The sequence below is a fragment of the Prunus mume genome, linkage group LG3, assembly GCF_029339155.1.
Source record: "Prunus mume cultivar Tortuosa linkage group LG3, ASM2933915v1, whole genome shotgun sequence".
Taxonomy (NCBI): domain Eukaryota; kingdom Viridiplantae; phylum Streptophyta; class Magnoliopsida; order Rosales; family Rosaceae; genus Prunus; species Prunus mume.
In genome coordinates this window covers 8991057-9018107 of record NC_142700.1, presented here as the reverse complement: position 1 = coordinate 9018107, position 27051 = coordinate 8991057, and the positions used below count along the sequence as shown (strand labels likewise).

General features: G+C 36.5%; 4 protein-coding genes and 1 long non-coding RNA gene across 5 annotated transcripts; 2 read left to right on the top strand and 3 right to left on the bottom strand.

The window, feature by feature from the left end:
- Nucleotides 1–406: 406 nt before the first annotated feature.
- On the bottom strand, nt 407–4392 carry LOC103325580 (hydroxyproline-rich glycoprotein family protein). Its single transcript, XM_008227769.3, has 4 exons — nt 3247–4392; nt 2861–3010; nt 1365–1550; nt 407–855 (listed from the first exon to the last, which is right to left on the bottom strand). Exons 1-4 carry the CDS (start codon nt 4213–4215, stop codon nt 775–777), a joined length of 1386 nt encoding a protein of 461 aa, XP_008225991.2. The 5' UTR covers nt 4216–4392; the 3' UTR covers nt 407–774.
- Nucleotides 4393–11877: 7485 nt separating this feature from the next.
- On the top strand, nt 11878–13350 carry LOC103325636 (uncharacterized). Its single transcript, XM_008227821.2, has 3 exons — nt 11878–12035; nt 12226–12355; nt 12446–13350. The coding sequence occupies exons 1-3, from the start codon at nt 11906–11908 to the stop codon at nt 13200–13202; spliced, it is 1017 nt and encodes a 338-aa protein (XP_008226043.2). The 5' UTR covers nt 11878–11905; the 3' UTR covers nt 13203–13350.
- Nucleotides 13351–14008: 658 nt separating this feature from the next.
- On the bottom strand, nt 14009–17588 carry LOC103325579 (NAC domain-containing protein 53). The gene is made up of 4 exons (XM_008227767.2): nt 17343–17588; nt 16913–17193; nt 15745–16125; nt 14009–14609 (listed from the first exon to the last, which is right to left on the bottom strand). Exons 1-4 carry the CDS (start codon nt 17497–17499, stop codon nt 14364–14366), a joined length of 1065 nt encoding a protein of 354 aa, XP_008225989.1. The 5' UTR covers nt 17500–17588; the 3' UTR covers nt 14009–14363.
- Nucleotides 17589–21982: 4394 nt separating this feature from the next.
- LOC103325578 (centrosomal protein) lies at nt 21983–23652 on the top strand. The gene is made up of 2 exons (XM_008227766.3): nt 21983–22237; nt 23269–23652. Exons 1-2 carry the CDS (start codon nt 22037–22039, stop codon nt 23449–23451), a joined length of 384 nt encoding a protein of 127 aa, XP_008225988.1. The 5' UTR covers nt 21983–22036; the 3' UTR covers nt 23452–23652.
- A 1066-nt stretch (nt 23653–24718) lies between these two features.
- Nucleotides 24719–27026, bottom strand: LOC148918647 (uncharacterized). The gene is made up of 3 exons (XR_016125679.1): nt 26606–27026; nt 24963–25068; nt 24719–24850 (listed from the first exon to the last, which is right to left on the bottom strand). It is a non-coding gene; the product is annotated as an uncharacterized LOC148918647 (long non-coding RNA).
- Between the last annotated feature and the right edge of the window lie 25 nt (nt 27027–27051).

Below are 27051 nucleotides of genomic sequence, written 5' to 3'. Positions count from 1 at the left end.
TCTTCAATTACCCAAAAGAAGAACAAAAGCAGATGAGGATCACCTGCAACGATTCCTGTTCTTTTTTTGTTTTTTCCTTCTGTTTTTGGGCTCAAGGGCATTTGAACCTTGGGCAACGTTAGCTACACGGAATAAGAAAACAAACAATGAAGAGCAAATCTTGCTCCTTAAAATTGTCGTTCTCCGAGTTTCATTTCAATGATTTCCAGTTTAGATTAGCTACACAGCCAGAAACTGATCAAAAGACCATCTAAAGCCAAAAACTTTAAATGCTTATGCTGTTAACTTCACCAAATCTAAAACTAGTTTTACCGGGATTGGATTGTAGCTCTTCTCACTGGATGCCAATGCAACAATTCCTCAGTGAACATGTAATGCACATGATAAACAATATGCCAAGAGTGTGTAAAAGGAACAACCTTTCTTATAAGCAAGCAACAAATCACGTAATCAGCTCATTGAGCATATACTATCAGCATTCAATCGAACGCCCTGACAAGCGCTTCACAAAAAGTGCTATGCTGCATAAAGAGCAAATTATTACAGACAAATTATGCAACTCTTCTGTCACTTTTGCAGATAGAATTTTAAGACAGCTTGACATTTTCTTTTGCTAATGGCAACTAAAAAAGCTTAGAACAAGAACTACAAGCACAAAATTCTGAGGAATAAAAAAATTGAACTCAAGAAATCAAAGCATAATTAACTTCAGCATTAGAGCTTTAGGCAATGACCATTTTCAGCATTAACCATTAAAAACTAAGCTTCCTGAGTTTAGCTGTAGTGTTGGGAAACCTTCGCCACAAGCTTATCCATGAACTGGCACTTCCTGTCAAATCCCCACCCAGGGTTGCTCTGCAAATCAAGAGAGTGTGATGAACAAAATACTTATGTAGTGTTTCTTCACATAAATTTTAATACGAAAGAAATAAATACAAGTTAAACTATAAAGTAAAATTAATTTTCAACAACTTATTATACCCATCCCATGTACGCTCAAAGGAATAGTAAAACAACTATTGTACACAACTTGACATTATACTGCACAGATGATTTCGCTACAGCTCATCCTAAACAGTAAAATGTACTGACATGTTGGTGCCATGCTCTTGAGAAAAAGAAACCCTTCTTTGTATGAACATGCCAAACTGACTAATATTGTCCCTCAACAATGCAGTGAAACAATTTCAAGCAGCATAAATGGAACTCCCGGAACATGAGGCTCCAAGAGTAAATCATCCAAAATATAATATGACAAAAGAACAACCAAAGGCAAAGAAAATTAAAAATTGCTATGTTGTTTTTCATGCATAAAATTGGATAGACAACATGAGGGCTTAGAATGCACAAGGACAAACACGCACCTGGAGAGAAAGCACTGCACGATCAGTGAACCGCTTTACAGAATCAGGTACCTTTGCAGGAAGAGTTTTTGCAACTCTTTCTAACTCTTCTTGTTGTTTCTTTGCAGTTACCCTATCTGGCCCACTGTAATGATCAACAATTTCTTTCAACAATGGAACTCTTTCCATAGTCTCGTTCACGACTTCCTGATGATATCAAAGAGGTCATAGAATAACAGAAACAAATGAGTCACCCCATTTACAAGAACTGTACTTTTATTTATTATGAGCATGCTCAAAGTTTAAGGTCCATCATACCAATTCCCAAGAATCAAACATAATCAGTGCATTAATAATGAAGTTTTAAAAATTAACCTTTAGTACGTCTCCCCTACATCAAATTACTCCCATAACCTTTAGTAGCCTACAAACTCATGGTAGGTCTACCCTACGTCAAATTACTCCCATAACCAGTCCAAGACCCTTAAATGAGATACAAAGTAAGCCCAGTAGTGGCGAAGGTTAAAAGATTAAAAAGCTGATATGTTAAATTTCCGTATTTGTTTTCGTTGTTTACTTTATTTGGAAAATGGAACAAACGATGCATTTGACAACCTTTAAAAAGACAATTAAATAAGCCTTCTAGACGGGAGCACCTTCTTGCAGTCCTTTTCCTTCTCCTTTACCTCTCTCCCACTCTCTCTTTTTAAGAATGAATAACAGTTGCCCATATCGATTTCTATATCTGGTTTTTTCCATAAAACAAAGACAGTTTTCTTTTTCTAACAACAAAAAACTAAAATCATTAGAAAAGGTCACCAAAAGTGGTAGCCGAGTACATAAACCAACTGTTGAAAACTGGAACCAGAGAGCTGATTGCCCCTTCACCCTTCCTGGCTATCACTCTCAATAAGTCTACTCTCTTGCAAACACACATTCCTCAATTTTTCTCTTTGTTGTAGGTAATAAGACATCAATATGCCAAAAAATAAAATGTCAACTTAGAGAACTAGCAGATCAGGTGCATATAAGAATCAAACCCCCCACATTTCCTTTTATAGTTGAAGTCTAAAATATTTGCCACTTCCAACTTCTGTCAATTAGAGCTCCCTGATATGAGTTGAAGACCTTCTAAAACAAATTAGGTACAAAACATAAAGGTTTGACAATAATTTCATTTTACCAGATTCTTATCTGATAAAGTCTAGATAACCAATAAATAAACAACCTAGATGGCACATGTGCATTATCAAAGAGAAGTGAATATGACAGCAATCAAGCAGAAACAAAATAAGATACAGCTTTTGATCATCTTGAAAAGGTTTCCTGCTTCCAACAAACCTAAATTCCTAACATCAAATTCAACTGCTACCAAAGTCCAATGACTTTGCAACGAAGAAAAAGGACAAGCAGAACCCAAACTCCTATTATAGCGTGAATTAAGATAAAGATGCAGGATTGAACTGCACAATAGCAAAATCAGCAGAAAAAAATTAACACTCGAAAACAAAATATACCTCCCACTCCTCTTGACTTTGAATATTCTCATATGCCATCAAGAAAGGCTTCATCTTCTCAAGAGCATCCCTGAGAGAAATAGGTGGCTTCTCATCAATATCCGGGTTTTTATTAAACTCTCCCATCAGATACTCTGGTTCACACTCTATCTGCAATCCAAATAACAATAGTGAACAATCACCACAGCGTCAAAAAACTAAAATTGTCGAAAATTGTCAAGCAGACAACATGAATCTTCGCACAAAGCTAAATGCAGTACTAGGCTCAGTTAACTACAACAATCTCTAACAAGCAGACAACATAAGATTCACAATCTGAAACATACTACTCCTTTCCTACACTTCCTTAGCAACCAAAAAAGACATAGCATTGAAGCATTCCTTACCATAAAATTGGTATGCATGGCATCCACATACGCGTCATCCAGAGGCGAAGGCAGCACTTCACTACTCATCTCCTCAAACGATTCGACCAATTTATTCATAATCTCAGGGCCAAGCTTCTTAGCCAGCTTCTCCCCATCAGCATTGTCCCCAAGATAGAGCCCTGAAGCATAGCTATCATCCGAATCCTTACCCCTTCTCCCATCCCCTCTCTCACTCATTCTAAAATTTCCTCTTCCTCTGCCTCGGCCTCTTCCTCTGCCTCTCATCCCTCTCCCTCTGCCTCTGCCTCTGCCACCACCACCACCAACATCATCTCCCTCAGCACCATCCTGTGCCAATATTCCCAGCGCTTGCTTCACCGCCTCTTCCCGGGTCAACTTCGGACCTCTGGGCCTGGTTCTAGGCTGGTCCGGATCCGGTTCGGATCGGGCCTGAATATGCCGGTTCTCCTCCTTAACTTGAACCTCCGGGCGGGTAAAATTCATGGGTTTTCCCCGCCCGCTACCGGGCAACGTCGGGTCGGACCCATCTCCCCTTACGAAGAAAATGGGTTTAATGGGTTTACTGGGTTTGCTGGGTCCGGCATCAGGGGCCACCGAATCACGTGATTCGGGGATGGATTGCACTTGATTCGGCTGGCCACGACCAGTTCCTGAATTGGGTTTGATGGCAGAGACGAAGGAAGAGAAGGTAGGTAAGGGTTTGCCGCGGCCATGGCCAAGTCCGGGCGCGGACGGGGGTGGGTCAGGTTTGGGGTCGTCGGAGTCTGGTTGACCAGGGACGCGAGGTGGGGGAGTGAAGTCGAATCGGGCGGGAGTCGGGGGAAATGGACCGCCGCGACCTCTACCTCGGCCACCGCCACTGTTGGAGGAAGTGGAGAAGGGGATTAGGGTTTGTTTGGAAATGGAGAGGCTTGATGGTGGGTTCGTGAGCTTCCTTCCTATTCCAATGGCGGTTCCGCCTCTCATTTTTACGTTTAAACTTCTTTTAGGATATTGAGATTTTTGGGGTTTAAGGGTCTTTCTGCGTTGCAGACAGGCTGAACTGGGACTGGCCGCTGCCGAGCATTTCACCCCGGAGGCCTCTCTTTTTTTTTCTTTTTTTTTGGTTTACTCTTTAAATTATTATTTTATAATTTTTGTTACATTATAAATTTAGGTTTTAGAAATTTAAATGGGAAAGATTGTGTCATACTTCACCTTTGGTTATAAGAATTTTGCAATGTGTGAATTGTACAAGCACACAAGGTTTTTTTTTTTCTTTAGAAAATTGTACAAGTATAAGTTAAATAAGAGTTACGGCATATGAAAATAAGTTTCTTTTTAAATTATTCTCGTGATAATCAAGATATTAAGCATTTTTCTGTGTAGTTGTGTTGTTTGGGGGGTTTTCCCCCAATTCATGCAAAAAAAAAAAAAAAAAGTTTATAAAAATTTAGATTTGCACAAATTTTGTGTTTGCAATAAGTTGAAATTGATAAATAAATAAAGGCTTAATTATGTACATCTGTGTTTTAATTTATGCCGATTCTACATTTGTTTGCAAATGACTCAAAGTACCCCAACTTTTTAAAAATAGTCTCAGGTTACTGTCAATTTTTGACGTTTCTTTCTGACGTTGAGCCCCACTTCCTTTTTCTTCTTCTTTGTCTCCTCCTCCCCCACCCCCAATTCGAGAACAGACCCCTCCTTTGTTATTGTTCATCGCTTATTTACCCTCCAAAACTCAAAATTTCTCCTAACCAACACAACTAGCAGCAAGAATAACTCGAGAGGTTGAAAAATCATACTTAGATCGAAGCAAATGGTGCTCGGAATCGCTCAAATGAGCGTTGGAGATTTTGGGTAAAAACTGCAATTTCTTACTTTTTCCGCGATCCAGACGGCGGTTGGCGATGGGTGAGATGTGAGGTGTTAGAGGACAACATCTTTGGTTCTTTTGATACCCATGCCGTCGCTTAGGGTGGCGGAGGAGGAGATGGAGGTGCAAAACTGGTCGGATGAATAGTAACAAAGGGAGGGCTGATGTTCTCGAATGGGGAGAGGGCGAGAAAAAGAAGAAAAAAGGAAGTGGGGCCCAACATTCGAATAACGTCAAAAAGCTGAACAAATAACCTTTAAAAGGTTTGGGGGTACTTTGAGTCGTTTGCAAACACATGTGATAATTAGAAACAAGTTTGAAAGCACATGGGGCATATACATAATTAAGCCATAAATAAATAAAAATTATCAACACTAGTGTATCCCTATTCCAAAGACTACGCATCTATTGCCTTAAATGAAAAAGAAGTTATATTTTTATTTATCATTTTTTGTAAATTCAAATCTATTGGGATTTTTAGAATTTCCATTATTATTATTATTATTTTTCGGTGGGAGGAAATTTTATCGATTTTGAAAAATATACATAAAAGTTGTATACTTATTTGATGATTTACTCATTGTAATTTACCATAAATGTATTTTGTCAAGTGGAGGCCAAGGGCCAAACAATACTAACTCTTCTGTGAGTTTTGGATTTGATGGATAACCCAAAACTCAGCCCAATAGTTTTAGTCCTCTGCTCTGATTATTGCTTACTTACATTGGATTGAGCTCAACCTGCTTGGGGCTGCACCATATATTCACTTAGTTCTATTCTGAGATTTGGGCCTATCACATCCCATCCTATAAAACTCTAACCTTAGACATAATTTTCCTACTAGATCTACCACCAATTATGAATCATACACATCTTCTTCTTCTTTTTTTTTCTTTATTAAGTGAAGACGGGAATTCGACCTTGTAACATCTTCTAATATTGAAAAGAGAAATGCTACTAAGCTAAGAGCTAGTTTGTATGAATCATACATCTTCTGATGACCTTCAATCCCTCATAAATAATACCCTAAACCCTAAATTATCACATTCCCGACCATAATTGAGCTAGCTTAATTAATTTCAACTCCAAACACTTTTTCTCCATTTCATATATCCTATTGCGGACCCTAGCTACAGTGATTAAGTTGGTAGCCTTGCCAAGAATTGGTAGAGCATCTCCAAATTATACGTCTTGGCAACTTCACATGATTCTAGAACGACAGAGACAGACAAATGTATATGTAGAGCAAAGACTTGCAACCTTGCAATTGTCCATCAGATTTTGTCAAATAGGTCAGTCATTATTGGACACAGTCGTCAATAGAATATTAATTGGTTTAAATTGTATGCTTGATTATTCACTCTTGCACTTCATCGACACCGTTTTCTCCAACTCGGGTCAAAAATCCACATTGCATTATTTATTTTTTTACCTTTGCATTAGCTAGAGCTTTTGCCAACCTGAAATTTAGACTTTGATTGCCTTTGCGTTTTCTTGTTTTACAAGATTTTTAATGTAGGGACACAAACTGTTCTAACTAATACATATTTTACATTAAGGAAGGAATTGAATCAGAAGCCAAAGTGAAGATTTTTAAATCAGTGAAGTGACATCTTGCTCGGGTTATGGGAAATTAACTGTGCTAATTAATATGCTAATTAGAGAGAAGTAGCGTATTGGAGAGATAAAATCAATTGATCACGTAACCCTAAGAATTGGATTATATAGACTTATAGATGATGAATTTGGGGCTAGCTGATTAGAAACGGCGTTGCCCATAAACTTGGGAGTTGGAGTTGGATATGTTGATGACTTTGTCTTGTAATGAATCTGATCAGCTGTACCTAAGATTCTGACCATCATGGACTCTTGACTCGTATGAACACTTGACCATGAACGTCAATGCATATGCTGATGACTTTTGAATTTTTCTTATGTTATCTGATGCGCAGATTTTGAATTTTTCTTTTACCATCATATAAGACATCATATCACGTCATCATACTAATTTGTGTTCAAGGAATGCGTAAGATTTAAACTTTCTATCTCATGAAATGAAGAAGAATCTAGAGGTAACCAGATATACCACGTCATCGTGCTAATGTGGTATATGACAATATGACTCGCTGCAAGAAATGTATGAGGTGGGTAGTATTTTCTACAAAATGAGGCATACATACAAGTCATTGTTTTTTTTATTTCAAATCAAAGTTTTGCTCTACAAATTAAGTCATTATATACAACCATATGGGCAAATGCTTTATAGAAAGTGATAGAAAGATAAATATTCCTCATCAGACCAAAAGCGTCTTGCTCAAGCTTAATCCCAGGCGACAACCTCTAACCCAATCATGTCATTATCAATAAACAATGCTGAGCACTCCATTGCTGTGCATCTTTTAACACGATCGATCGAGTAAAATCCAGAAATAAAAAAATATAATTTTATTTTAGTTCTAAATTATGTAAGAGAGAGCTTTGCAGTCAGACTAGCAAACATATGATTTGCTATTGGTCCTCGCTATCCACTGACGTCCTTAAGACAAGGATTAATTAGCAAGACAAGTGATTAGATATAACTGGAAACACAAACATGTATGGAACTACAAGAAACATCAAAGTTTGGCATTGACTAAATCTACCGTATGAGTGACGAAAGTAGTGATGATAATATAAATAACATTAGAAGAATTAAGAGTTGTTTGTCCTGCTTTAGACTGCCTCTCACAATAATTTGTCTACGAACTAACACGGAAGGAAGGACGGATTTGAACTTGAGTCTTCCTCTTCCAATATATTGAAAGAAGAGAAATATCGTTAGACTAATAGCTAGTTGGTGTCATTTACAATAATCGCATAATTAGTTTTTAACGATAACTCAGCTCATCAGCTATGCCGTGGAGGCACTGCAACGGCTAAATTTCTGGAGATCTGTTTATCAGCGGAATTATATTAATTACAGTTCCATAATAGAATATGGGAGAACATAATTAAAAGGTGAGATACTAATTAGTGGGTCATAAGACTCATAACATCCGCAAAAGCGCGTTGTTAATGATTAGTCATTCACTATAATACTTCAGAAAATCATAAATGTCAAACTGACATGGACTGGTGTAATAACTTGTGATGGGACATTAATCATGATTATTGGGAATATTGTCGCCTTTGGATGAATTGTTCTCTTCTCCTTTTTTACCCTCTGTTTTTTTTTTTCAAAGTTAGGGAAGAAGAGAGGAATTTTCTCACACACACTTCTAAGATAATAAAAAGTTTCAAACATAAAATCATTGGTCTACAAAATTAAGGTAATCTTCCACCATGTTGGTGTAAATTGTTCTCTTCTTTGGGGAGGCTTTTGGGAAAAGCAAGTTTAGTCTAAAAATGCTGCTCAAATACTGTACATGCAAAGGCATAGCGACAAAACGTGAAATCATGTATAGTCTATACTTGCACCACCTCCTTCCTATTTTCATGGTTTCGGGGTTATGGGGTTATGGTTTTTGACGGATTTGAGTGGTATTGGGGTTATGGTGGTGGATTTGTGGCCGACAAGTTTATCCGTTGTTTGTTGTTCAATTGGGCATTTTGCTGTTTTATTTCAATTTTTGTTATATTTTTAACTTTTATTTATCTGTTGGTATCATTATGTGGGACAATTTTGGTGTTCTTGTTCATGTGATGTCACAGATTAGTTGTTCTCTTGTACTTCCTTACTGGGTTTCTTGTTTTGTAATTCAGTGCTCTCCCTGTTTTGAGTGAGGTTCCTTTCTTTATTTATTAAATTTCAACTTTCGACAAAAAAAGAAAAATAAATACTTCATAGATACTATACATGCAGACGGCATGGAGACAAAACGTGAACAATTAGGTTAGCTAGAGACAAAAGTAAATGACAAGGAGTAATGAATACGTGTGAAGCGATAATCCATCCATGGTTAATTTCTCAAAAGGAAATTATGGGAAAAAAGAGATGCATATTCGTATCTTTCATTAACATTGATCTACCAAGAGAGTGATATACTGATTTTAATTTACAGAATATTGAGTTTTTATTAGACACATGTAGGGTGAAATCAGAAATTTTCACACGACTGAGTTATAATCTTTTTCATTTGTCTATTATGTGTTCGTGGCTGAGTGGTTTTATGCAAGGAGTTATTCGAGTGCAGTGGACCAATTCTTGTAAGGATGGAATGAGCTAATTTTCTTTTAGTGTGATGAATCCTTAAAATTAGCACTAAATTGTTGTATTTTCAACAATGTGCACTGGGGTGGTTCAAAGTGATTACTGGAGGAGGGAAAAATCAAACACAATACTTCAAATGCATAACTTGCAAGTATTGAGTGATTTCGTTAACTTCAATGGATTGAATTGGTCATGAGTCCTAAATATATATTACGCACACACAAGTCATGTGCAGAAGTATTCAAAATATTATTTAAATATAAATTTTTCTCCAGTAACTTGTAACTTAACTGGTTAAGAGCATTTACTCTTGCACCCGATGTCATAGATTCAATTACCCCCTCCTCAATATCACTTGTATCAAAAGATATGAATTTTCCTCGATGTTACAGCATATATATAAAGACAGAACAAAGGGAAATTAAGTTGAACTTTGACTAAGTACTGTTTTCCTTGAGAGAAAGCGCAGAGAAATAGATAGAGAGAAAGCGTTATCCAACAAAACACTGGATTTTTTTCATTAACATAACAATGATTCTGCAGCTAGGAAAGAAAAATATATAAATAAATCATCACCAAGATGTCTACAACGGATGCACGTGACTAGCACGCATCCCTTAGACCACTTCAAAAAGTAACTAGAGAAAACAAGAAACTAAAACAAAGATGAGGTTTCGTAAGGGAAAGAAAAGATATAAGAAGGTACATAGCTAATGAATTAAGATGATAAGGGAAAAGCATGTCCAGCTTGAAAAAAGAGAAGTCGAGATCATTCCAAAACTAAATTATGGGTTGAGAATGAATTTGATTAAGAAAGCTTTTCCGAGAGGACAAATATGGTCCTGTATTAGATATTTTACGGTCTCATAAAATATCTATTTTTTTTTAATAGAAATAATATTAGAGGAGAGTGGATTTGAATACAGGATCTCGGGTATGAAGGAAGTTGATCATTAAGAAATAGCACTCAGAAAATTCTCAAAGATTTCTCTCTCAATTCTCTCTTAGCTCAAGTTCTAAATTCTTTCTTCTTAATCATCATGTCAAAGCTTCCTTTGTTAACAATGTGTTGTGGTAACTGTTCTTAATCACTTGAGCTACAAATTTCTTACTATGTAAAATATTTATTAGAAATCGAATAACTGATCTAAATCTTTGTTGTGTTTGAATATTATGACTTGCACGTTTTCACCATGCAAACGTAGATGTATTTAGTGGAGGCTTTTTGTTTACATTTTAGCAAAGCAAAATGATTAAGGACGAGGAGGTTGCTTCTCAAAGCACATGTTTTGTTTGTGCATCCTCCATCTCTAATTGGTGCAATGAACTGTAATGAGTTTTGTAATTGAAAGTGGTAAGAAGCCATCGATGGCTTACCAGAAACAAAGCACTCAATTAAACCTTTGTGGTCCTTACCCTCTCATGAGTGCACCCCAAGTTACTATTTCCAGCACATTTCTTAATTGGGGTATTAGCTTTTGTGACAAAACAGACAGGATCTCTATTGGATTCTTGTTGTCTTTCAGGTATACTCAGGTAGATACACATGGAATAGGAGGCTATCGATAGATATATCCCAATTTAAAAAAACACAAGTGGGTTCATGTTTCCCTTGATGTTACCCAAATGGTTATTGTACTTGTGGGTTTCCTCTAATTTTGGAAAAACATATTATTATAAAATCAAATTCATGTTTAGGATCATCTTCAGTAGAATAGCTATAACTACTTTTACGTCATATTTGATTTAAATTTGTGAGGATGTGAAGAAATGTTTCATATTAGAAAATTAATAAATTTGTACTTATAAGGAGTTGGATTACTCCTCCTATGAGGAACCTCATGGTATCGGAGCAAGGTTTGCCCTCGTGTGAAGTCCAATGGCCTCATGTGCTCCACATTTTAGAATTATAACTATCTTACATTAGCTAGCTATCTGGCAAATTAATGTGTATGGAAGAGAAAAGATTGAATTAGTTTAACTACAAAATGGTTGACCTTGACCATAGAACAAAATCATCATTGTAGGTGTTTTATGCATGGAATAATATTATACTCTTATTATATTTGTATACCACATTTCTATATTACCTTATATGGCAGATGAGATGTAAAGCCACATCAATTAAAATTAATTTAACATTTTTTTTATGATTTATTGACACGTTTTAATTGATATGACTGTCCATTTCATCAGCCACATAAGGTTGTATGAGAATGTGACATACAAATGTAGTAAGAGTAGCATTATTTTTATGTATGATTAGTTTATGCAATGCTATTTGTTACTGATATAATTTACGAATATCTTATATATATTGGTGCAATGATTATGTTATTATAAAATATAAATGTGTTACCAGTTGGCCCTTTGTCATGCGTATGTCACACAGTAATCTCACTCACACACTAATTAATTAATCAATTAATTGACTCTCTCCATTTCGGATTGAAAATAGGAAATGAATATTGTATGTCTTGTCTGATTATAAACAATTTTATATGAATATTAAAATATGCATACTTAAACTTGTGCGTGAAGGGGCCGTGTATATAATATACGAATCTGGAGCTGAGAACTCTTGAGGAAGAGTGGGTTGCAGGGGTAAGATGGGCCATCGCTGCTGTGGCAAACAGAAGGTCAAGAGAGGTCTATGGTCACCTGAAGAAGATGAGAAGCTCATCAAACACATCACCACCCGCGGCCATGGCAGTTGGAGTTCTGTCCCAAAACATGCAGGTATACAAGATCTCTTAATTATTTGTTTCTGTGGCATTGAGTGAGAAAGAAAGGCCGGGGTTCAAGGAAAATGTTTTATCATCAGACTGTCTAGCAACGTGTAGCTGAGATTCACAGTCTGACGATATAAGCATTTGAATGTTAACGTAAGCGTTTGTGTATTTGATTAAATAGTTTTATGTCCTGGTAGGCTTGCAGAGATGTGGCAAGAGTTGCAGATTGAGGTGGATAAACTATTTGAGACCAGAACTGAAAAGGGGCTCCTTTACTCCTGAGGAAGAACAGATTATCATTGATGTTCACAGAATTTTAGGCAACAGGTAAGGAATTTCCTGTGATGTGAGATGTTGGGAAAAGCTAGATTTCATGGAAATTTTGGTTAATTTGGTTAATTTTGGTTAATGTGGCAGATGGGCTCAGATAGCCAAGCACCTCCCTGGAAGGACAGACAATGAGGTGAAGAATTTCTGGAATTCATGCATTAAGAAAAAGCTCATGTCACAAGGTTTGGACCCAAAAACCCATAACTTGATCTCTTCTCATCAGAGATCATCTAATAAGATTGGAGGCAGCATCAGATCACAACCCCATGACCAACAGAAACCCATTTCAGTAAATTTCACTACTGTGAATTCACAGAAGAAAAATTGTTCAGCAGAATTAAACTCATCATCATCACCTATAGTAACATTGTACAATGCTCAACAACCTCCAATGGTCCAAACCATGGCCACACCACCCACTTATCAATATCATGATGATCAAAACCCTAATGCTGCTTGGACTAGTGCTAAGGATCCTACTTTCCATGAACCATCTGCAGAAAGCACACTCAACATTTCCTCTTCATCATCATCTTCCTCAATGAACCTATCAGTGTTTGGGCTCTTGGATAATAGTAATTGCCTCTATGCTAGTGCTCAGCCCATTGAAGCCCCAAGAATATTATTAGAGGGAGAGCAATCGAAGGGATCAGAAGAAGTACTGCAGCAAGAAAAGGAAAAGCTCTTGGAGATGGAAATGTTCAAGGCTATTGATCAGGACATGGATGCTTCATTGATGGAGAGCACTAGCTTTGACTTTAGCTTTTTGGAGTCTACACTTATGTCTACAGGAGTAACATCTCATGATCTGAACTCTATGGCTGATTTTGCATGGAACTATTAGACTTTCTGTGTGTGCATATAGAACTCAGTTAAATAATTTTTCTTACTTTAGCTTGGTTCTTTTTGGAAATCATACATAGCTTGACTGTTTTGGAATAATTTTATCAAAAAAGAGAAAGGTAATCAAATAGAGCTTGACTATTTATGTATTGATGTTTTTAAAAAGACTAAAGGTGCCCTTCCATAAAGAGACCTTCCCCTTTTTACTGTCATTGGAGAATGCCTCTTTTCCAACAATTCAGTCCAATTCCCGTGTAGTTAGTGAGTAGTGCTGAGTGAGTGGTGGCACCCTTGGCAATTGATTTCATGAACCCTCAAATTAATCAAACAACATTGTAAAATCCTCTTTTGCACCATAAGAAATTATGGTACTACTACATTCACTATTACACTCTCCCGGAAATGAAATCATCGTATATTAGCGAATTCCCCGCAAATCATACTTTAAAAAAACACTGTATATATAGAACACTCAAATCAAAACCTCTAAACTACAATGATGTGACTTTAGTTTTTAATATATTTTTTGAAAGATCCTATAGTTAGGTTGCCTCATCAAAAAAGCAAAAAGAAAAGACAAAAAGTTAGGGACAAAACAAATTGTAGGTTACTATTTCAGTTTCTAGGGCCAAATTAATATCACTTGGGTTGGGCCTCCTATTCTCGTGCTTATGAGATTGTTAATCGTAATCAAAGCCAAATTAAGCTTTGCCAACACAAAAACTCATCCCATATGCTGGGCCTAGTCAAGACATGTAAGTACATTGCGTCTGTAGCCCATGGACACTGCCACAATAAATTTTTAAAAAAAATAATAATAATAATAATAACAGTGTTACAATATAATCAGCGTATCCATTTCCCTTCCCAAAATTGACTTAAAATGAATCAACACCAACATGCAAAAAGGGGGGAATCAAAATTACAAGGAACATTATAAAAGAAAAAATATATATAAATGTTTGCTTTGACTCCTCATTCTCTTGTGTGGTACATTATATATAGATAGCGCCTTATCATGATCATCTCACTGCTGTCAACATATAATCCACCACTTCTGGTTATTAGTAATAAATTTAGCCAAACACAATTCTAAATTCTACCTTTGTGTGTGAATGAATTCTAGTATATGAAAATATGTGAGTGTACGTCAGGGTAGTACTTATAATTCTTGCATGGGGAGGGCAGCAGAGTTGTCTTGAGAGGAACATAAAGAGAAGATTTCTTCAAATGTTCCATTCATGTAATCCTTGAATTTGTCGTACGACATGTAGTCGTCGATGATTTCAGGCTTCGATGCATTTGCCTCTGCAGCTAAATTGATCTGCGGGAAGTCTTCAAGTTCTAAGGGTGGGTAAGGAAATTGATAGTTATTCAATAAGCTTTCATTGTGTGGTATATATGTTTCCTGCATAAATTGGCAGATGGATACAACGAATTAATATTGATCACAATCATAAACCAAGATAATCAAGATGCAAATTATATGTGAGGCAAAATTCAAATAAGCTTACATGACTCTTTCTATATTTTGGTGCATGAAACAGTACAAGAACAAGATATTCATGTGCATGATACTTAGAAAACAGGAAAACAAGAAAAAGGGATACTTGTTTAGACTCAAATGATTGAAGATTGAATATGAGAAATTATTGGAAAATGTATATTCTTTCATTGCTCATTTTTCGGTATAAATTATTGAACCGATTGTTTTTGTTTTCGGAAAAAAAAAAAAAAAAAAAGAAAAGAAGAAGAAGAAGAAAAGAGAATGGTTCAAATTGTTAGGGAGATTTAAAGTCATTGGGGATAGAGCTAGAAGTTTTGAGAGGAACACTCTGAGGAAAATGGGGAAGAAAGATGTTTAAGTCAGTCAAAAGAAGTTATAGAAGATGATGAAGAAAGCTCATTTGAGTCAGTCTACCACAAAAGATTTTTGAACGAAGCTTTAGCAAAAGCTATATGTAACTCATTACTTATAACTTTTGTTACTTTAAGATCAAAAGAAAGCTCCAAGGCCTTGTTTTGTGGGCCACTTCCAACCAATCATGGAATTGTTTGCGCGTGTTTAAATGTGTCCATGATGCATCAAATTATTTACGTAAGACCAGCTTCATCTCAAAATTCTATGTGGTGTGAACATGAAGCCTTAAAGCAGCTAGCTATATACAAAAGTAGAATATTGCCCAAAAATGTTGCCTTGGCAAAAGAGGCAATCAAATCATGAAGATTTTGGTTTTGGAAAGACTTAAAAAAAGCATAGTATTTTGCTATATAAGGGCAATGTTTTCTTACCAATGTCGTCAAATAGTTAATCTGAATCGTTAATCATATAGGCTTTTATTTAATTGTATGTTCTAAATTAATGATTTAATAACATAATATATTAGACTGTTCGATAAGAAAGTACATAGAATACCAGTTCCTAATTAAAGCAATCAATGTACTAATAATTCCTATGAGTGTCTAACGTAGGGCCTAGTATAAATGTACTGTGCTAAGAAAACTAAATTTTTTCAAACCGTATATGCAATACTTGTACAAACCTGATCAATTAGATTTGAGGAGCAGCGAACACCAAAAGAGTAGAGATCAGCAGAACTGTTTGCTTCATCAGAGGCAAATGGAGCTTGAAAATCATCTGCTATGCCATTTTCAGTTGGTGTCCCTTGAGTGAGATCTGAAGAAGAAGTGTCAGAAAGAAATTTGGGATAATCATGATTGGAATAATTCTCATCTTGATCAGTCTCAATCCCTCTTGAAGCTGTCTCATTAATCCCACTATTGTCTTCCCCTAATAACTGTTCATTATTGGAGACCCAAACTGAATCATTCTCTGCATTATCAATCCCAATCGGCTTCTCTTCTTTGTTGTTCTTGGGCATTTGTATTGTTTTCTTGAAAACGCGGCACAATGCGTAAGAGTCCTGTGGTTTAGAAAATTCAAATTTTGTTAACATGGCATGTTAAAATTACATATGCATGCATATGTAAGAAACACACAAATTACAAAGACTGTAATTGAAAAGCAAGTCGACGAGAAAGAAGAGGGGAAAAAGAACAGAAATATATATATATATATATATATATATATATGATGATGCTAAAGACTAGAAAAAGATATTAGCAAGTACACCTAAAGTGTAGGCCTAAGAGTCTTTAATCATCATGTTGATAAGCCATTTCCTTTAAAAGGACAAAAAAAATGTTAAAGGAAGAAAAAGAACAAAGACTGATGAGATTATTTGCTTTATTTGAGTCCATAGACATATATATTTTGTACAAAAGATGGTGTAAACTGTAACTCATATACAGTCATATGTGTTGCTAGCTTACAACTATTGACTAATTTAAATGAATCTTGGGGAAGTTTCCTACATCATATGCATATGCATCTTAATTAATTTAAGTGTAGATATATGTCGTTAATTGTATTTTTATCTTTCTTCCCGAACCCTAATTTTTTTTTTCTCTTGGAAATTTCATCAAACCCTAAAGACTCTCTCTCTCTCTCTCTCTCTCTCCTCCGTCGCTTAGATCCCACGTCGGTGAATTCAAGCAGCTAGCCCATATATTAATAGGTTTTCATAAGATTTTAACTCCATAACTTCATATTTATTTACCAATTTTCAAGGAAAGGAAGAAAAAGGGAAGAGGAGGGAATTAGATGCATAGTAAAATCGATGATCAACGACAAGTATTACAAGCTTATACCTTTAGAGATGATGATGCATTGCCACACACAGAGTCAACCAGCCGGTACTCATGCATAACCCAGTTGGTTCTAATCCCATGAGGGGCTCTGCCTCTATAATACACCAATGTCTTCTTCATCCCAACAGGACGCTGTTGACTGTTCACCGCCCGGTCTTTTCCGGTGGCTTTCCAGTACCCAGCTCGAGTTGCCCGATTCGTTCTTGACCCGTTTGGGTACTTCCTATCCCTTGGGCTGTAGAAGTACCACTCCATGTCTTTGCTCGGCAAAAATGACTTATCTGAAACAAACAAATCAAATATATATGTCAGAACACTATGCATAGTTAGAGAATATAAAACATGTTAGGTATTGATTTACAAGTTTATGACCATGATTAATATCACTATAGAATTATTTAGATGATGCACTAAACCAAAAATTACTTACCTGGCAAATCCCAGGGTTCACATTTGTAGAGGTCGACTTCTGGGATTATTTCTAGCTCAATGGTGCGGCCATTGATTTTTCTATCTAGATAGTAAGCAACAAGTTCTTCATCTGTTGGGTGAAATCTGAATCCAGGAGGAAGGCTCATGGGTGCCATTGCACTCTCTGAGAGTGAGAAAGATGAAGCTAAGCAAAGAAAGAATGAGAGAGAGAGAGAGAGAGAGAGAGAGAGAGAGCAAAACACTGGACCTTGAACTAAACTGGCTTGTACGACAATGGACTATATAGGCCACTGTTGGCATCAAACCTATAAAGCATTTACCCTTAGATTTACAATGTATTACTTATCCTTGTGTTGCCATGATTGATAAAAAGAGAGAGTGGTGTGTATTGTAAATAAGATTGGAAATGGGGTTGAAAATAGAGGGAATATTGGGATGGTGATGTTTGGATCTTTGGCTTTTAAAGAGATTCTATGTGTAAGGTTTTGTGTGAAAACCCAGAGGGAAGGATAAGAAGCTTCCCTGCTTTTGTCTGCTCACAACACAAACTAACAAAAAACAGAGGGCCTCTCAAAAGGCTGTGTGGGCCACTCGACCGTCCATACCCTACAACACGCAATACTATGCCCTAAACTCCTACTATTTTAATCAATCTTGCAATCCGAAATCCTATTTTATACATTGCTCTATTATCGACATTTATACATACAATATTTGATGTATTGTACTATTGAATACTTTATTTAGCAAGGTTATCATTTGTGATTGCCTTTTACAGTGTGTTTGAACCGGAAATTTTAAAGTATTATGAAATTCATAAACGATGGAATTTAAAATGATAGAAATTAATGTTCTAGAATTTGTAATTTATTTTGTTGGCTATTGGATTTAAACACGAAATTTAACGTTTATCATTTTGAAATTTGATAACCTTTTAGAAATGATCACTATTTAGAAAGAATTTTATAATTTCGTCATTTTTTTAATCAAAACACGGAAATTGGTTTATGTCAAAATCCCAAATTTATTTCCCTAATCCAAATGCACCGTTAGGGTATTTTGCAATCTCATCGTTAATATTCTTGGCATACCATTTGAAGGCGAACAAGGTATAGATAGGTCTACATTCTGAACATTTGGGAGATTGGATTAGGTCTTAGATGAGGTCTCTTGAGATCATAAACGTAGGCTGTCTTTATGTTCGAACTATTTTCCTATATTTGGTTCAGCTGATCAAAGGATAGCAAGAGGGATCCAACAACAAAAATAAAAGGGGGAAGCTTCCAATTTAAAGCTATTATTAGTACTTACCTACTATAATAGGATAAGCTTTTTATGCTTTATGTCATTATATTACCTACTATAATAAGATTTGTTGGATTGTTTAAAAGTATATATTTATAGGGCAATGTTATCTTACCAATTGATGATATCTAGATTCAGTCAAGAAACAAAGCTAGCAGGTATATGGTTTAAGCACCCTTCTGGTCCTCTGTATATTTTACAGTACATTTACTTATTCTACTCTACGTAGAATCTTCCTTGAAACTAAAGCTATGAACAATGCATGTATAGGTACTTTTAGTATAACATACGATTGATGATGATCTACTTTTTCCACGAAGGTGGGGTTTGTAATGAATTAATACAATATTTTAGCCACCAAAAAAAAAAAAAAAAACCAGTGGAAACATGAACACGACATTCAAATGGTATGATTAAGGCACCAATAATCGCTTCCTAAACTATTAATACTTCAAAAACAAATGGACCCCAACTTCAGTTCTGTTCATACATATACACGAGTCACAGCATCAAATAATAGAATCTGCTAAAGGAGAATTTTAATATTTTCGTAATTCCCTGCTGTCCAGAATTAAAGATATAAGTATCTCAGAAGAAGAAAAAGTGTTTATAGCAGCAGAATACTTCATCACAAGACAACACATAAATATATTTGGATGAATTTTTACATAACAGGGATGAGTGTGATGGACCTTACCCATGTAGAAGATGGGGGCCATCAGATAATTCTGATCTCTTTTATTTTTTATCGCAAAGGGAAAAGAACACTTTTATCATTCAACAGTAGTTGATGACTTGATGAGGGACCCATGATCATTTGCTGAACAAATCTACCTGGCACACTGTCACAGTCTTCTTTTTCTTTTATTTTTCCTGCCATCCAAACTGCTTTTTCTTTATCCATTTTTGTTCTCTATAGTGAACCTTTAGTTCCTTTCCTTAAAATATCATTTTCATCTGGGTAAAGACATGCTAACATCTTTAATGATTACGATACAAAATCTTTGACTGGTCTATCTCTCTCTCTCTCTCTCTCATACAAACATTACACATGATTAGAGTGGAAAAAAAAAAACGCTGTGTAAATATAGTCACACAAAAATTATGCTTTGGAAAGCAAGATTTAAGAAGATGGATGCTAATTACTAGTTTAATTAGAATGCTTATATACTACCAACGCAACAAAAGTACTTGTACTACATTTGTTTACCACTGATTTATACATGTCGCATATTGAGAACTAAATAAGTATTTTTACCACATGTTTTAGCTAGAAAAATGAATACTAGTTAAACTCTTATGTAAAACAAGACAAACGAGAGAGGAGATGTTCAAACTTTGGCTTTAGATGAAAGGGCTCTAGATCCTCAGAGCTAGGAGCTTCATATGTTTGCACCGCGTTTTTATTGACCATATTCTAAGTTCTTCTAGGATTAGGTCATGAAATTAAGCTAGCTAGAATTAGGTCTATGTATAACAGTGCAAGGCTGCTAAAGTGGTAGCAATAATGTCTTCTCAATTAGTGCAAGGTTTCTGTGGTTGAGAAGTGAACTTCTAGTCATGATTACAGCAAAAACAGGGCCTTTTTTATGTTTGTTATCCTTTCTTTAAATTTGATTTATGGCTTTTACACCACAAGCACAACATCAAATGAGTTGTCCATAACCAATTACATTTAGAGAGAGAGAGAGAGAGAGAGAGAGAGAGAGAGAGAGATCACCAAGAGGAGAGCTAGAGGGCTTTAAGGTCTTTTGCCGAAAGAATTACTTTTTGTGGCCTTTACCAACCGTCCCGCACAATATTCATGCCTAAGAGAGATCGAACAATGCCCGGATCAACCTTATTGAAGGAGGGAGCATTTGATCATTTTGCATAAAGAGATTCCAAACTCTTCCATTTCTCCAATCCAATGACAAATCACATATGCTTCCTGATAAAATATGTAAGCCTGATTCAAGCTCGAACCCTTTCAGTCATTTATCATTTCAAACCACGTTCCTAGCATGGATTTTAGCCATTTTATATTGAGAGAGAGAGAGAGAGAGAGAGAGAGAGAGAGAGAGAGATGTGAGTAGTTTAAATGGGGTTCTAAAGCCATGCAACCTTTCACACGATGATGATCTTGTAGAAGGGTAAGAGATAAAGCAAAGCAAAGCAAAGGGCAAAGGGGGGATGGTGGGGATGTGGGCGCTTGTGGAAGACTGTAGGCTGGCTTTGAAAATCAGATTCCCAAATGTCGGCTGCTGTCTATCTATCTCTATCAACATATATCCTTTTAGTTTGTGCACAAAAGACAAATGTTTAATTAGATTCTTCTTTTTTCCTTACAGAGCAATGAGATCATATAGATGTAGCTTTCATGTGAGCTCTGGCCCTTCTCTGGGAGCCTATTATGCCTCCTGTCCTGAGGGCACATATGTCATTTGCTAACTGTATGCAACAGCTTTAGTTTCTGACCTAGATGTCCTGGTATATATGACCATATGTCATCATGCTTATCAATCAACTTCAAGTTTAAAGTTGGACCAACTCAAACTCTGAGACTTGGTGGGTGGCCTGAACTTTGCAGCCACTACTTAGACCAGAGACTTAATTAATTGCAATTTGCAAGGTCCTTTCCTTTTACCAATTGTTGTCAAAGGAGAAAAAAAGAGAGTCTAGTATGACCCAAAATTATTGGGCATTCTCTTAAAAAAGAGAGTTTAGCTAGCTAGAGAGTGGCTATACAAAGAGTTGTTAATACCAAAACTAAAAGAAGGTGGTTGTGCCAAAAATAAAAATTGATAGATTGTTATAAACAAAAGGTGTAATACATCAACCACAAGGTATGATGCGGTTGGAAACTGCCACCTCCAGCTGGCGAGCTACCTCGTGCCTTAGTGACAGGAGTTGAAACCTGTTGAAAGAACTTTGTGGCCAAAGACAAGCCAAACCCGAAAGGGGATTAATCCCACCCTTCGTGTATGAGGACACCTCATTGTATTTACCAAAAAATGTATAATACATCACATCCAAGGGGGAATCAAGGAATTTTATTGGGAAGGGATTGGGGTTAAACAGTAGGGAGTGTCTAACTTCTTTTTAAAAAAAAAAGAAAAAGAAAAAAAAGGTGTACACGTGCAAAGGACCTATAGCTCTTTCTCATATCGTGGCCTCTGATGGGATTGTGAGCATGTCAGAAAAAGCATTATCATTGGGCCATACTATTGGTCCTTCAAAAGGTAGAGTTTTTGACACGTGTTCCACCATCAGTCCAAGTCTTAAGCCCAATAGGAGCCCAAACAATTAAGAGCCCAAATTTCGCTCGAACTAAAGAAAATAAATTAACAAAAACCAGTAGAGGTAAAGAAACGGAGGAGAGACAGGGTGTGCCGCGGGAAGTTGAAAATGTCGATACTGTGGGAGAAGAGCGGGACATGGCGGTGGATAGTGAACAAGACCCGTGACTCGAAGCCCTTCTTCTTGGCCTTCGCTACCGTATGCGGCGTCGTTCCGGGTGTCATTGGCTACTTCGTTATGCAGACCACCAACTCCCGAAATGAACAGCTCGAGGCCGAACTCCGCCGCAACGCCCGACCCGAATCCATCGTACGTTTTCTGTTCAACCCAATTTGTTTTCTGAAATTATTTCGATTTTAAGAAATGGTTTTTGCTTGTAATAGCCTCAAAAGTGTTCCTTTATTGGATATCAAAACAACTATGGAGACTTAAAGCAACCCCTTTCCTAATTTTGAAGAAACTAGCTAATCAAATTGGCGATCGGATGATCTGAAATTGACAGTTGATTTGTGTGGGTTGTTTTTGCCTGATGGAATTGAAAGCTTCAATCTTGACTTGTTTATCAAGCTGTATTATGTTCTAGAAGTAGTGGGTATTATAAAACGAATTCATTTTATCTACGTAGTGAACAGAACAGTTTGTTTTGAGAAAAACCAAGACCATGGCATCCTTATTGATGCAGGGATCTGTGTAAGCTTAAGACTTTAGGTAAAGCACATCTAGATATCCAGCTAAACGAATTTTACCCACATGTAGTGTGTGTTGTTGAATCTTATGGAACCAATTAGTTTTGCTTCAATCATCTATTTGTTGAGTTAGTTCTGCTAAGAAAATCCCCTCACTAACACTTTTGCGCCTGCCCCCCTACTTGATTGTCTACACTTTCATGTCTCAAATTTGTTGTGATTTTGAAAATGTATGGAAAACTGAGGTCAAGTATTGCTTCCATGTTTTCCTTACTTGGGCTCTTGAACAGATAATTGCACGTAGATAACACCTATAACTTTTTCTTGTTTCCACATTTAACTTCTCCGCAAGCTGAATTCATCAGAAACAGTGAATAAATTGGATCTTGTTGAGGAACTATCACTGGTTTGTCCCATTACAAAGTCAGGTTAACTCATTTGTCACTAATCCCTGTCATCCATTGGAATAGTGAATAAGTCATGTTATGTAAACCAAGATTGCAGATATAAAGTTTTGATAGAATTCTGTTATTGAAGGCTAAAGTAACTTGCTCAGTTCCAATGGATTTCAAATTTGGGTTGTTTCTTCGAAGCAGTTTCATACTCTGAATCAAGACAAAAGCTGACAGTATATTGCTTGAAATTGTGTATCAGAGGATGGGGCAAGTAAATAAAGAAAGATTGGCTGAATTCCTTGGTGAGTTGCAGCGGAAAGAAAATACAAATGATCGCTATGTTGCTGCACTGAAAGGAGAGACATTGACTAGGAATCCATATGTGAGAATTCAACCGATTCCAAAGCCAAGCAACACCGAAGCTGACAAGGAACAGAAGTAGATGGGGATATGTGCATCTATTACCGCCATGAACCCTTTTTGCCTTCAGGATATCTGTATATTTCTTCAGAACAACTATGGGGTTGGTATTTTATGTTTTGGATGTTATGTTTAGGCACTATTTGGTGAGCTGTGTTTTTCTTTAATGAATATTTAAGTGCAGTATGAACTCCCGGATAAGAGAGACATCCGAGAACTAACACACATTTCTTCGTTCTGCACTCTCTCCTTGTTTTTGGCCCTTCAATAAGAAAACTCTACAAAAGTCCTATCACATCAAATTCTTTATAAGAGTTTCTACAAATCTAGATTGAATACATCCCTTTAGTTTACATGCTGTGCCTCTTCAAGGAGTTCCACCACGGGATGCTTATTCATGGTAATAAATCTCCATAAAAGTCTCTACAAATCTAGTTTGGAAATGCAACCCTTTAATTACTCGTGGTGCCTCTTCAAGGAGTTCCACCACGGGATGCTTAGGGTAACAAGTCTCTGTGAAAGTCTCTAGAAATTTAGATTTAATGCACCCCTTTAATTACTTGTGGTGCCTCTTCAAGGAGTTCCACCACGGGGTGCTTATTCAGGGTAGCAAGCTATATGATATCTATCCAACATGCATAAAACTGTAAAGTTCATTCCAAATCCTTTATTGTGGTCTCATTACCCTTAAGAAATTAACAAGGACAACCTCCCTAAAATTTGCACGATCTGGTTGATTTGTAGCTCATTGCCATGTCGAAATAATTTTAAGATCTGATCAATATGTAGCTCATCACCATGTCGAAAGAAAAGTCCTTCGCTCAGGGCAGATTGAGCACACCTGCACTTAGATTGAATAGAGAAAGAAGTAAATCAATGATTGATTCTGCATCTAAGCCACCAGCACTACTTAGATAGCAATATTTCAAGAAGTGAATTACATGTGAATTCTGTTATATTAATTCTTAAGCATACCATGACACCATCAGGTTTTGATCATCATGGATGCCGAAGTGCTTGGTTCACAAGTACTTGGCATGGCATTGGCACAGCAAGTGTGAGGAACTGGTGCAGAGCCTGGAACGATTTTCTTTCCCTTTCCTGCCACACGCCTTTTCTCCAATAAAACAGACAGATTAGAATAGATTAGATTGAGTCAGTCAAGTTATGTAATTATGTAAAAGTCGTTAATTATTCAATAAATAAAATACTATCACGTCATTTGGTGAATAAAATTCGGTGCACATATTTGGTCATCCCTTAAAGCATTATATTTAGTGTAGGAAGACCTGCCCAACAAGATCAAGTTCAACAGCTGCTTTGTACTGGGATGGGAGTTTCTCGAGTGCAGCATGAGCAAAAGCCGCTTCTTTATCAGAAAGAGTTCCATCTTTAGGCATAATCTCAGTAAAGTTGACGAACTATATTATATGTACAAGAAGAAAGAAAAAAAAACATGCATTTAGTTAAAAAGTTATCGAATAACTATATTGATAAAAAGTTGTATGTTGTGAGTAGTGGTGCAATTAATACCTGAAAATTATCAAATTTTCTTTTAGGGATCATTTCCTGAAATTTCTTCATGTGTTCCCAGCATCCATCATCAGTTCCAACAAGAACAATCGAGAGTGCATATGAACTGCTTGTAAGAAAATTTAAAGTAGGTTAGTTCTCAACTTATGACATGTTTACTTACAAGGAAAAAGAAATGGGGAAGGGGTTGTTAGAACCTGTTTAGTTTGTGCTGACAGTTTGTAGTCTGTTTGGTTTGGGGTCTGATCCCCCCTAATTTATAAAAAAATAAAAATTGAAGAAGTAATGAATCAGGGAACTTAAGAATTTGGGAATAGGTGGAATCGGATCAAGTATTCCCTCTAATTGATATGATCCCTAGTTTTGAGGGTATTTGACTACAAATTTTACCATGAAACTCAAATAATTTTTTATTCCGTATATGTAAGTAAACATGCCATGCATTTTGATTGATAGCTAATAGAATATGATGATGTGTTAGAAGTGGGGTTTCATAGTTCTCTTGGGCATGGACCTAGCTAATGATGGCGGGTCCACTTGATTCTAAGCATCTTCTTCTTCTTCTTCTTCTTCTTCTTCTTCTTGAGTTTGTTTTTGTTGCCCAACTTCATCCACCTCAGTGTAGACTTCAACATCTTATGAATGTTTTCAATTGGCTACACTTGTGGAGTATCCCCAAACACCCTCCATGATGGAATTGTAACGGTTGTCTTTATTCCAACAACAACATCCATCGCCTCATGTTTTCTTGACATTGATCATAGGCATGGTCTTCACTTCAAACACTACATCCCCGCTGAGTATTTTCTTCTGGTTCAGTGGATCTGATATCTTGAAACCCTTCACACCGCTCTCAAAGACAAGGAATATGCACTCAAGGGACTTCGGTTTCAACTTGGTTCTCTCATCATTAGGTATGAGAGCATAGACACTCCATCCAAATACTTTAAGATTAGTATACTCAACAGATTTATTAGACCATACCCCTTCTACACAATTGAAATCAAGATACTTCGATGGTGACCAATTAACCAAATAGGAAGTGTGGTTAACTGCCTCTGCCCAAAATGCCTCAGGCAAGCCTATGTGAATCCTCTTGCACCTCTCATGCTCCATGAGAGTTCGATTCATCCTCTCTATGGCTTCACTTCATTTGGGGAATTTTCTTCAAAGTAAAATGCCTCTTAACACTCTCGCTCTTCCAAAACTCAAAAAATTTGCTAACTTAATATCCTCCTCCATTGTCACTCCTTATAATCTTGATCTTCCTTCCGATAAGGTTCTCTAGACCCACCTTCCACTCCTTGAATTTGGTGTAGACCTCAGATATCTCCTTCATGAAATACACCCATACCTTCCTAGTAGCAAATAATCCATTTGATTTTTCGCTATAAAACTATGGGATCAAGGCCAAAGGTCTTAAGAAAATTTGAGAGCCTAAAGCAAGAATCGATTAATCTTAAGCTTCTATGTACCTTGCATTTACAATTGATTCGATGGTTTTTGCCCCTTTTGTACTCAACTCTCCATCGCTTGTGTTGAAATTTTTTTTGGTAACCTTTACATCAGAAGATACCATAAAGAATAAGATTATGCATGTTCTAAGACTTTTGAGAGAGAGAGAGAGAGAGTAGGATTGAAACCTTGTTATCGGCAACAAGAAAAAGTGTTTGAAATCGGCCACCCTTTTGCTCCACAATGTCCACCGCAAAAATCAGTTGCCGGAGCATAAGAAATTGGCCCTTAAACACAAGAAGATATAATGTCAAACAAATTAACCTATTTTTTCAATTATATTTGCAATTTTTGAGAAAACCAACCTGAAGGTGGAACATTCCTAACTTTTCTGCCATAGCTGATCGAAACTACTTCTTTAATATTATTGTGTTTGCAAAGTGATCGGTTGCTGTGCGAGCTGAAAGGTACTCTACATAAATCTCCATAAGTCTCTACAGATCTAGTTTGAAAATGCAACCCTTTAATTACTCACGGTGCCTCTTCAAGGAGTTCCACCACGGGATGCTCAGGGTAACAAGTCTCTATGAAAGTCTCTAGAAATCTAGATTTAATGCACCCCTTTAATTACTTG

Excerpts from the sequence above, each read along its gene's own strand:
- LOC103325580 (XM_008227769.3), bottom strand. The coding sequence starts at position 4,215 with ATGAGAGGCGGAACCGCCATTGGAATAGGAAGGAAGCTCACGAACCCA. Across the intron at positions 3,011-3,246 it reads CCATGCATACCAATTTTATG|ATAGAGTGTGAACCAGAGTA; the intron begins GTAAGGAATGCT and ends TTTGGATTGCAG. Across the intron at positions 856-1,364 it reads GTGCAGTGCTTTCTCTCCAG|AGCAACCCTGGGTGGGGATT; the intron begins GTGCGTGTTTGT and ends CTTGATTTGCAG.
- LOC103325636 (XM_008227821.2), top strand. The coding sequence starts at position 11,906 with ATGGGCCATCGCTGCTGTGGCAAACAGAAGGTCAAGAGAGGTCTATGG. Across the intron at positions 12,036-12,225 it reads TTCTGTCCCAAAACATGCAG|GCTTGCAGAGATGTGGCAAG; the intron begins GTATACAAGATC and ends ATGTCCTGGTAG. Across the intron at positions 12,356-12,445 it reads CACAGAATTTTAGGCAACAG|ATGGGCTCAGATAGCCAAGC; the intron begins GTAAGGAATTTC and ends TTAATGTGGCAG.
- LOC103325579 (XM_008227767.2), bottom strand. The coding sequence starts at position 17,499 with ATGGCACCCATGAGCCTTCCTCCTGGATTCAGATTTCACCCAACAGAT. Across the intron at positions 17,194-17,342 it reads TGAACCCTGGGATTTGCCAG|ATAAGTCATTTTTGCCGAGC; the intron begins GTAAGTAATTTT and ends TGTTTGTTTCAG. Across the intron at positions 16,126-16,912 it reads ATGCATCATCATCTCTAAAG|GACTCTTACGCATTGTGCCG; the intron begins GTATAAGCTTGT and ends TCTAAACCACAG.
- LOC103325578 (XM_008227766.3), top strand. The coding sequence starts at position 22,037 with ATGTCGATACTGTGGGAGAAGAGCGGGACATGGCGGTGGATAGTGAAC. Across the intron at positions 22,238-23,268 it reads ACGCCCGACCCGAATCCATC|AGGATGGGGCAAGTAAATAA; the intron begins GTACGTTTTCTG and ends ATTGTGTATCAG.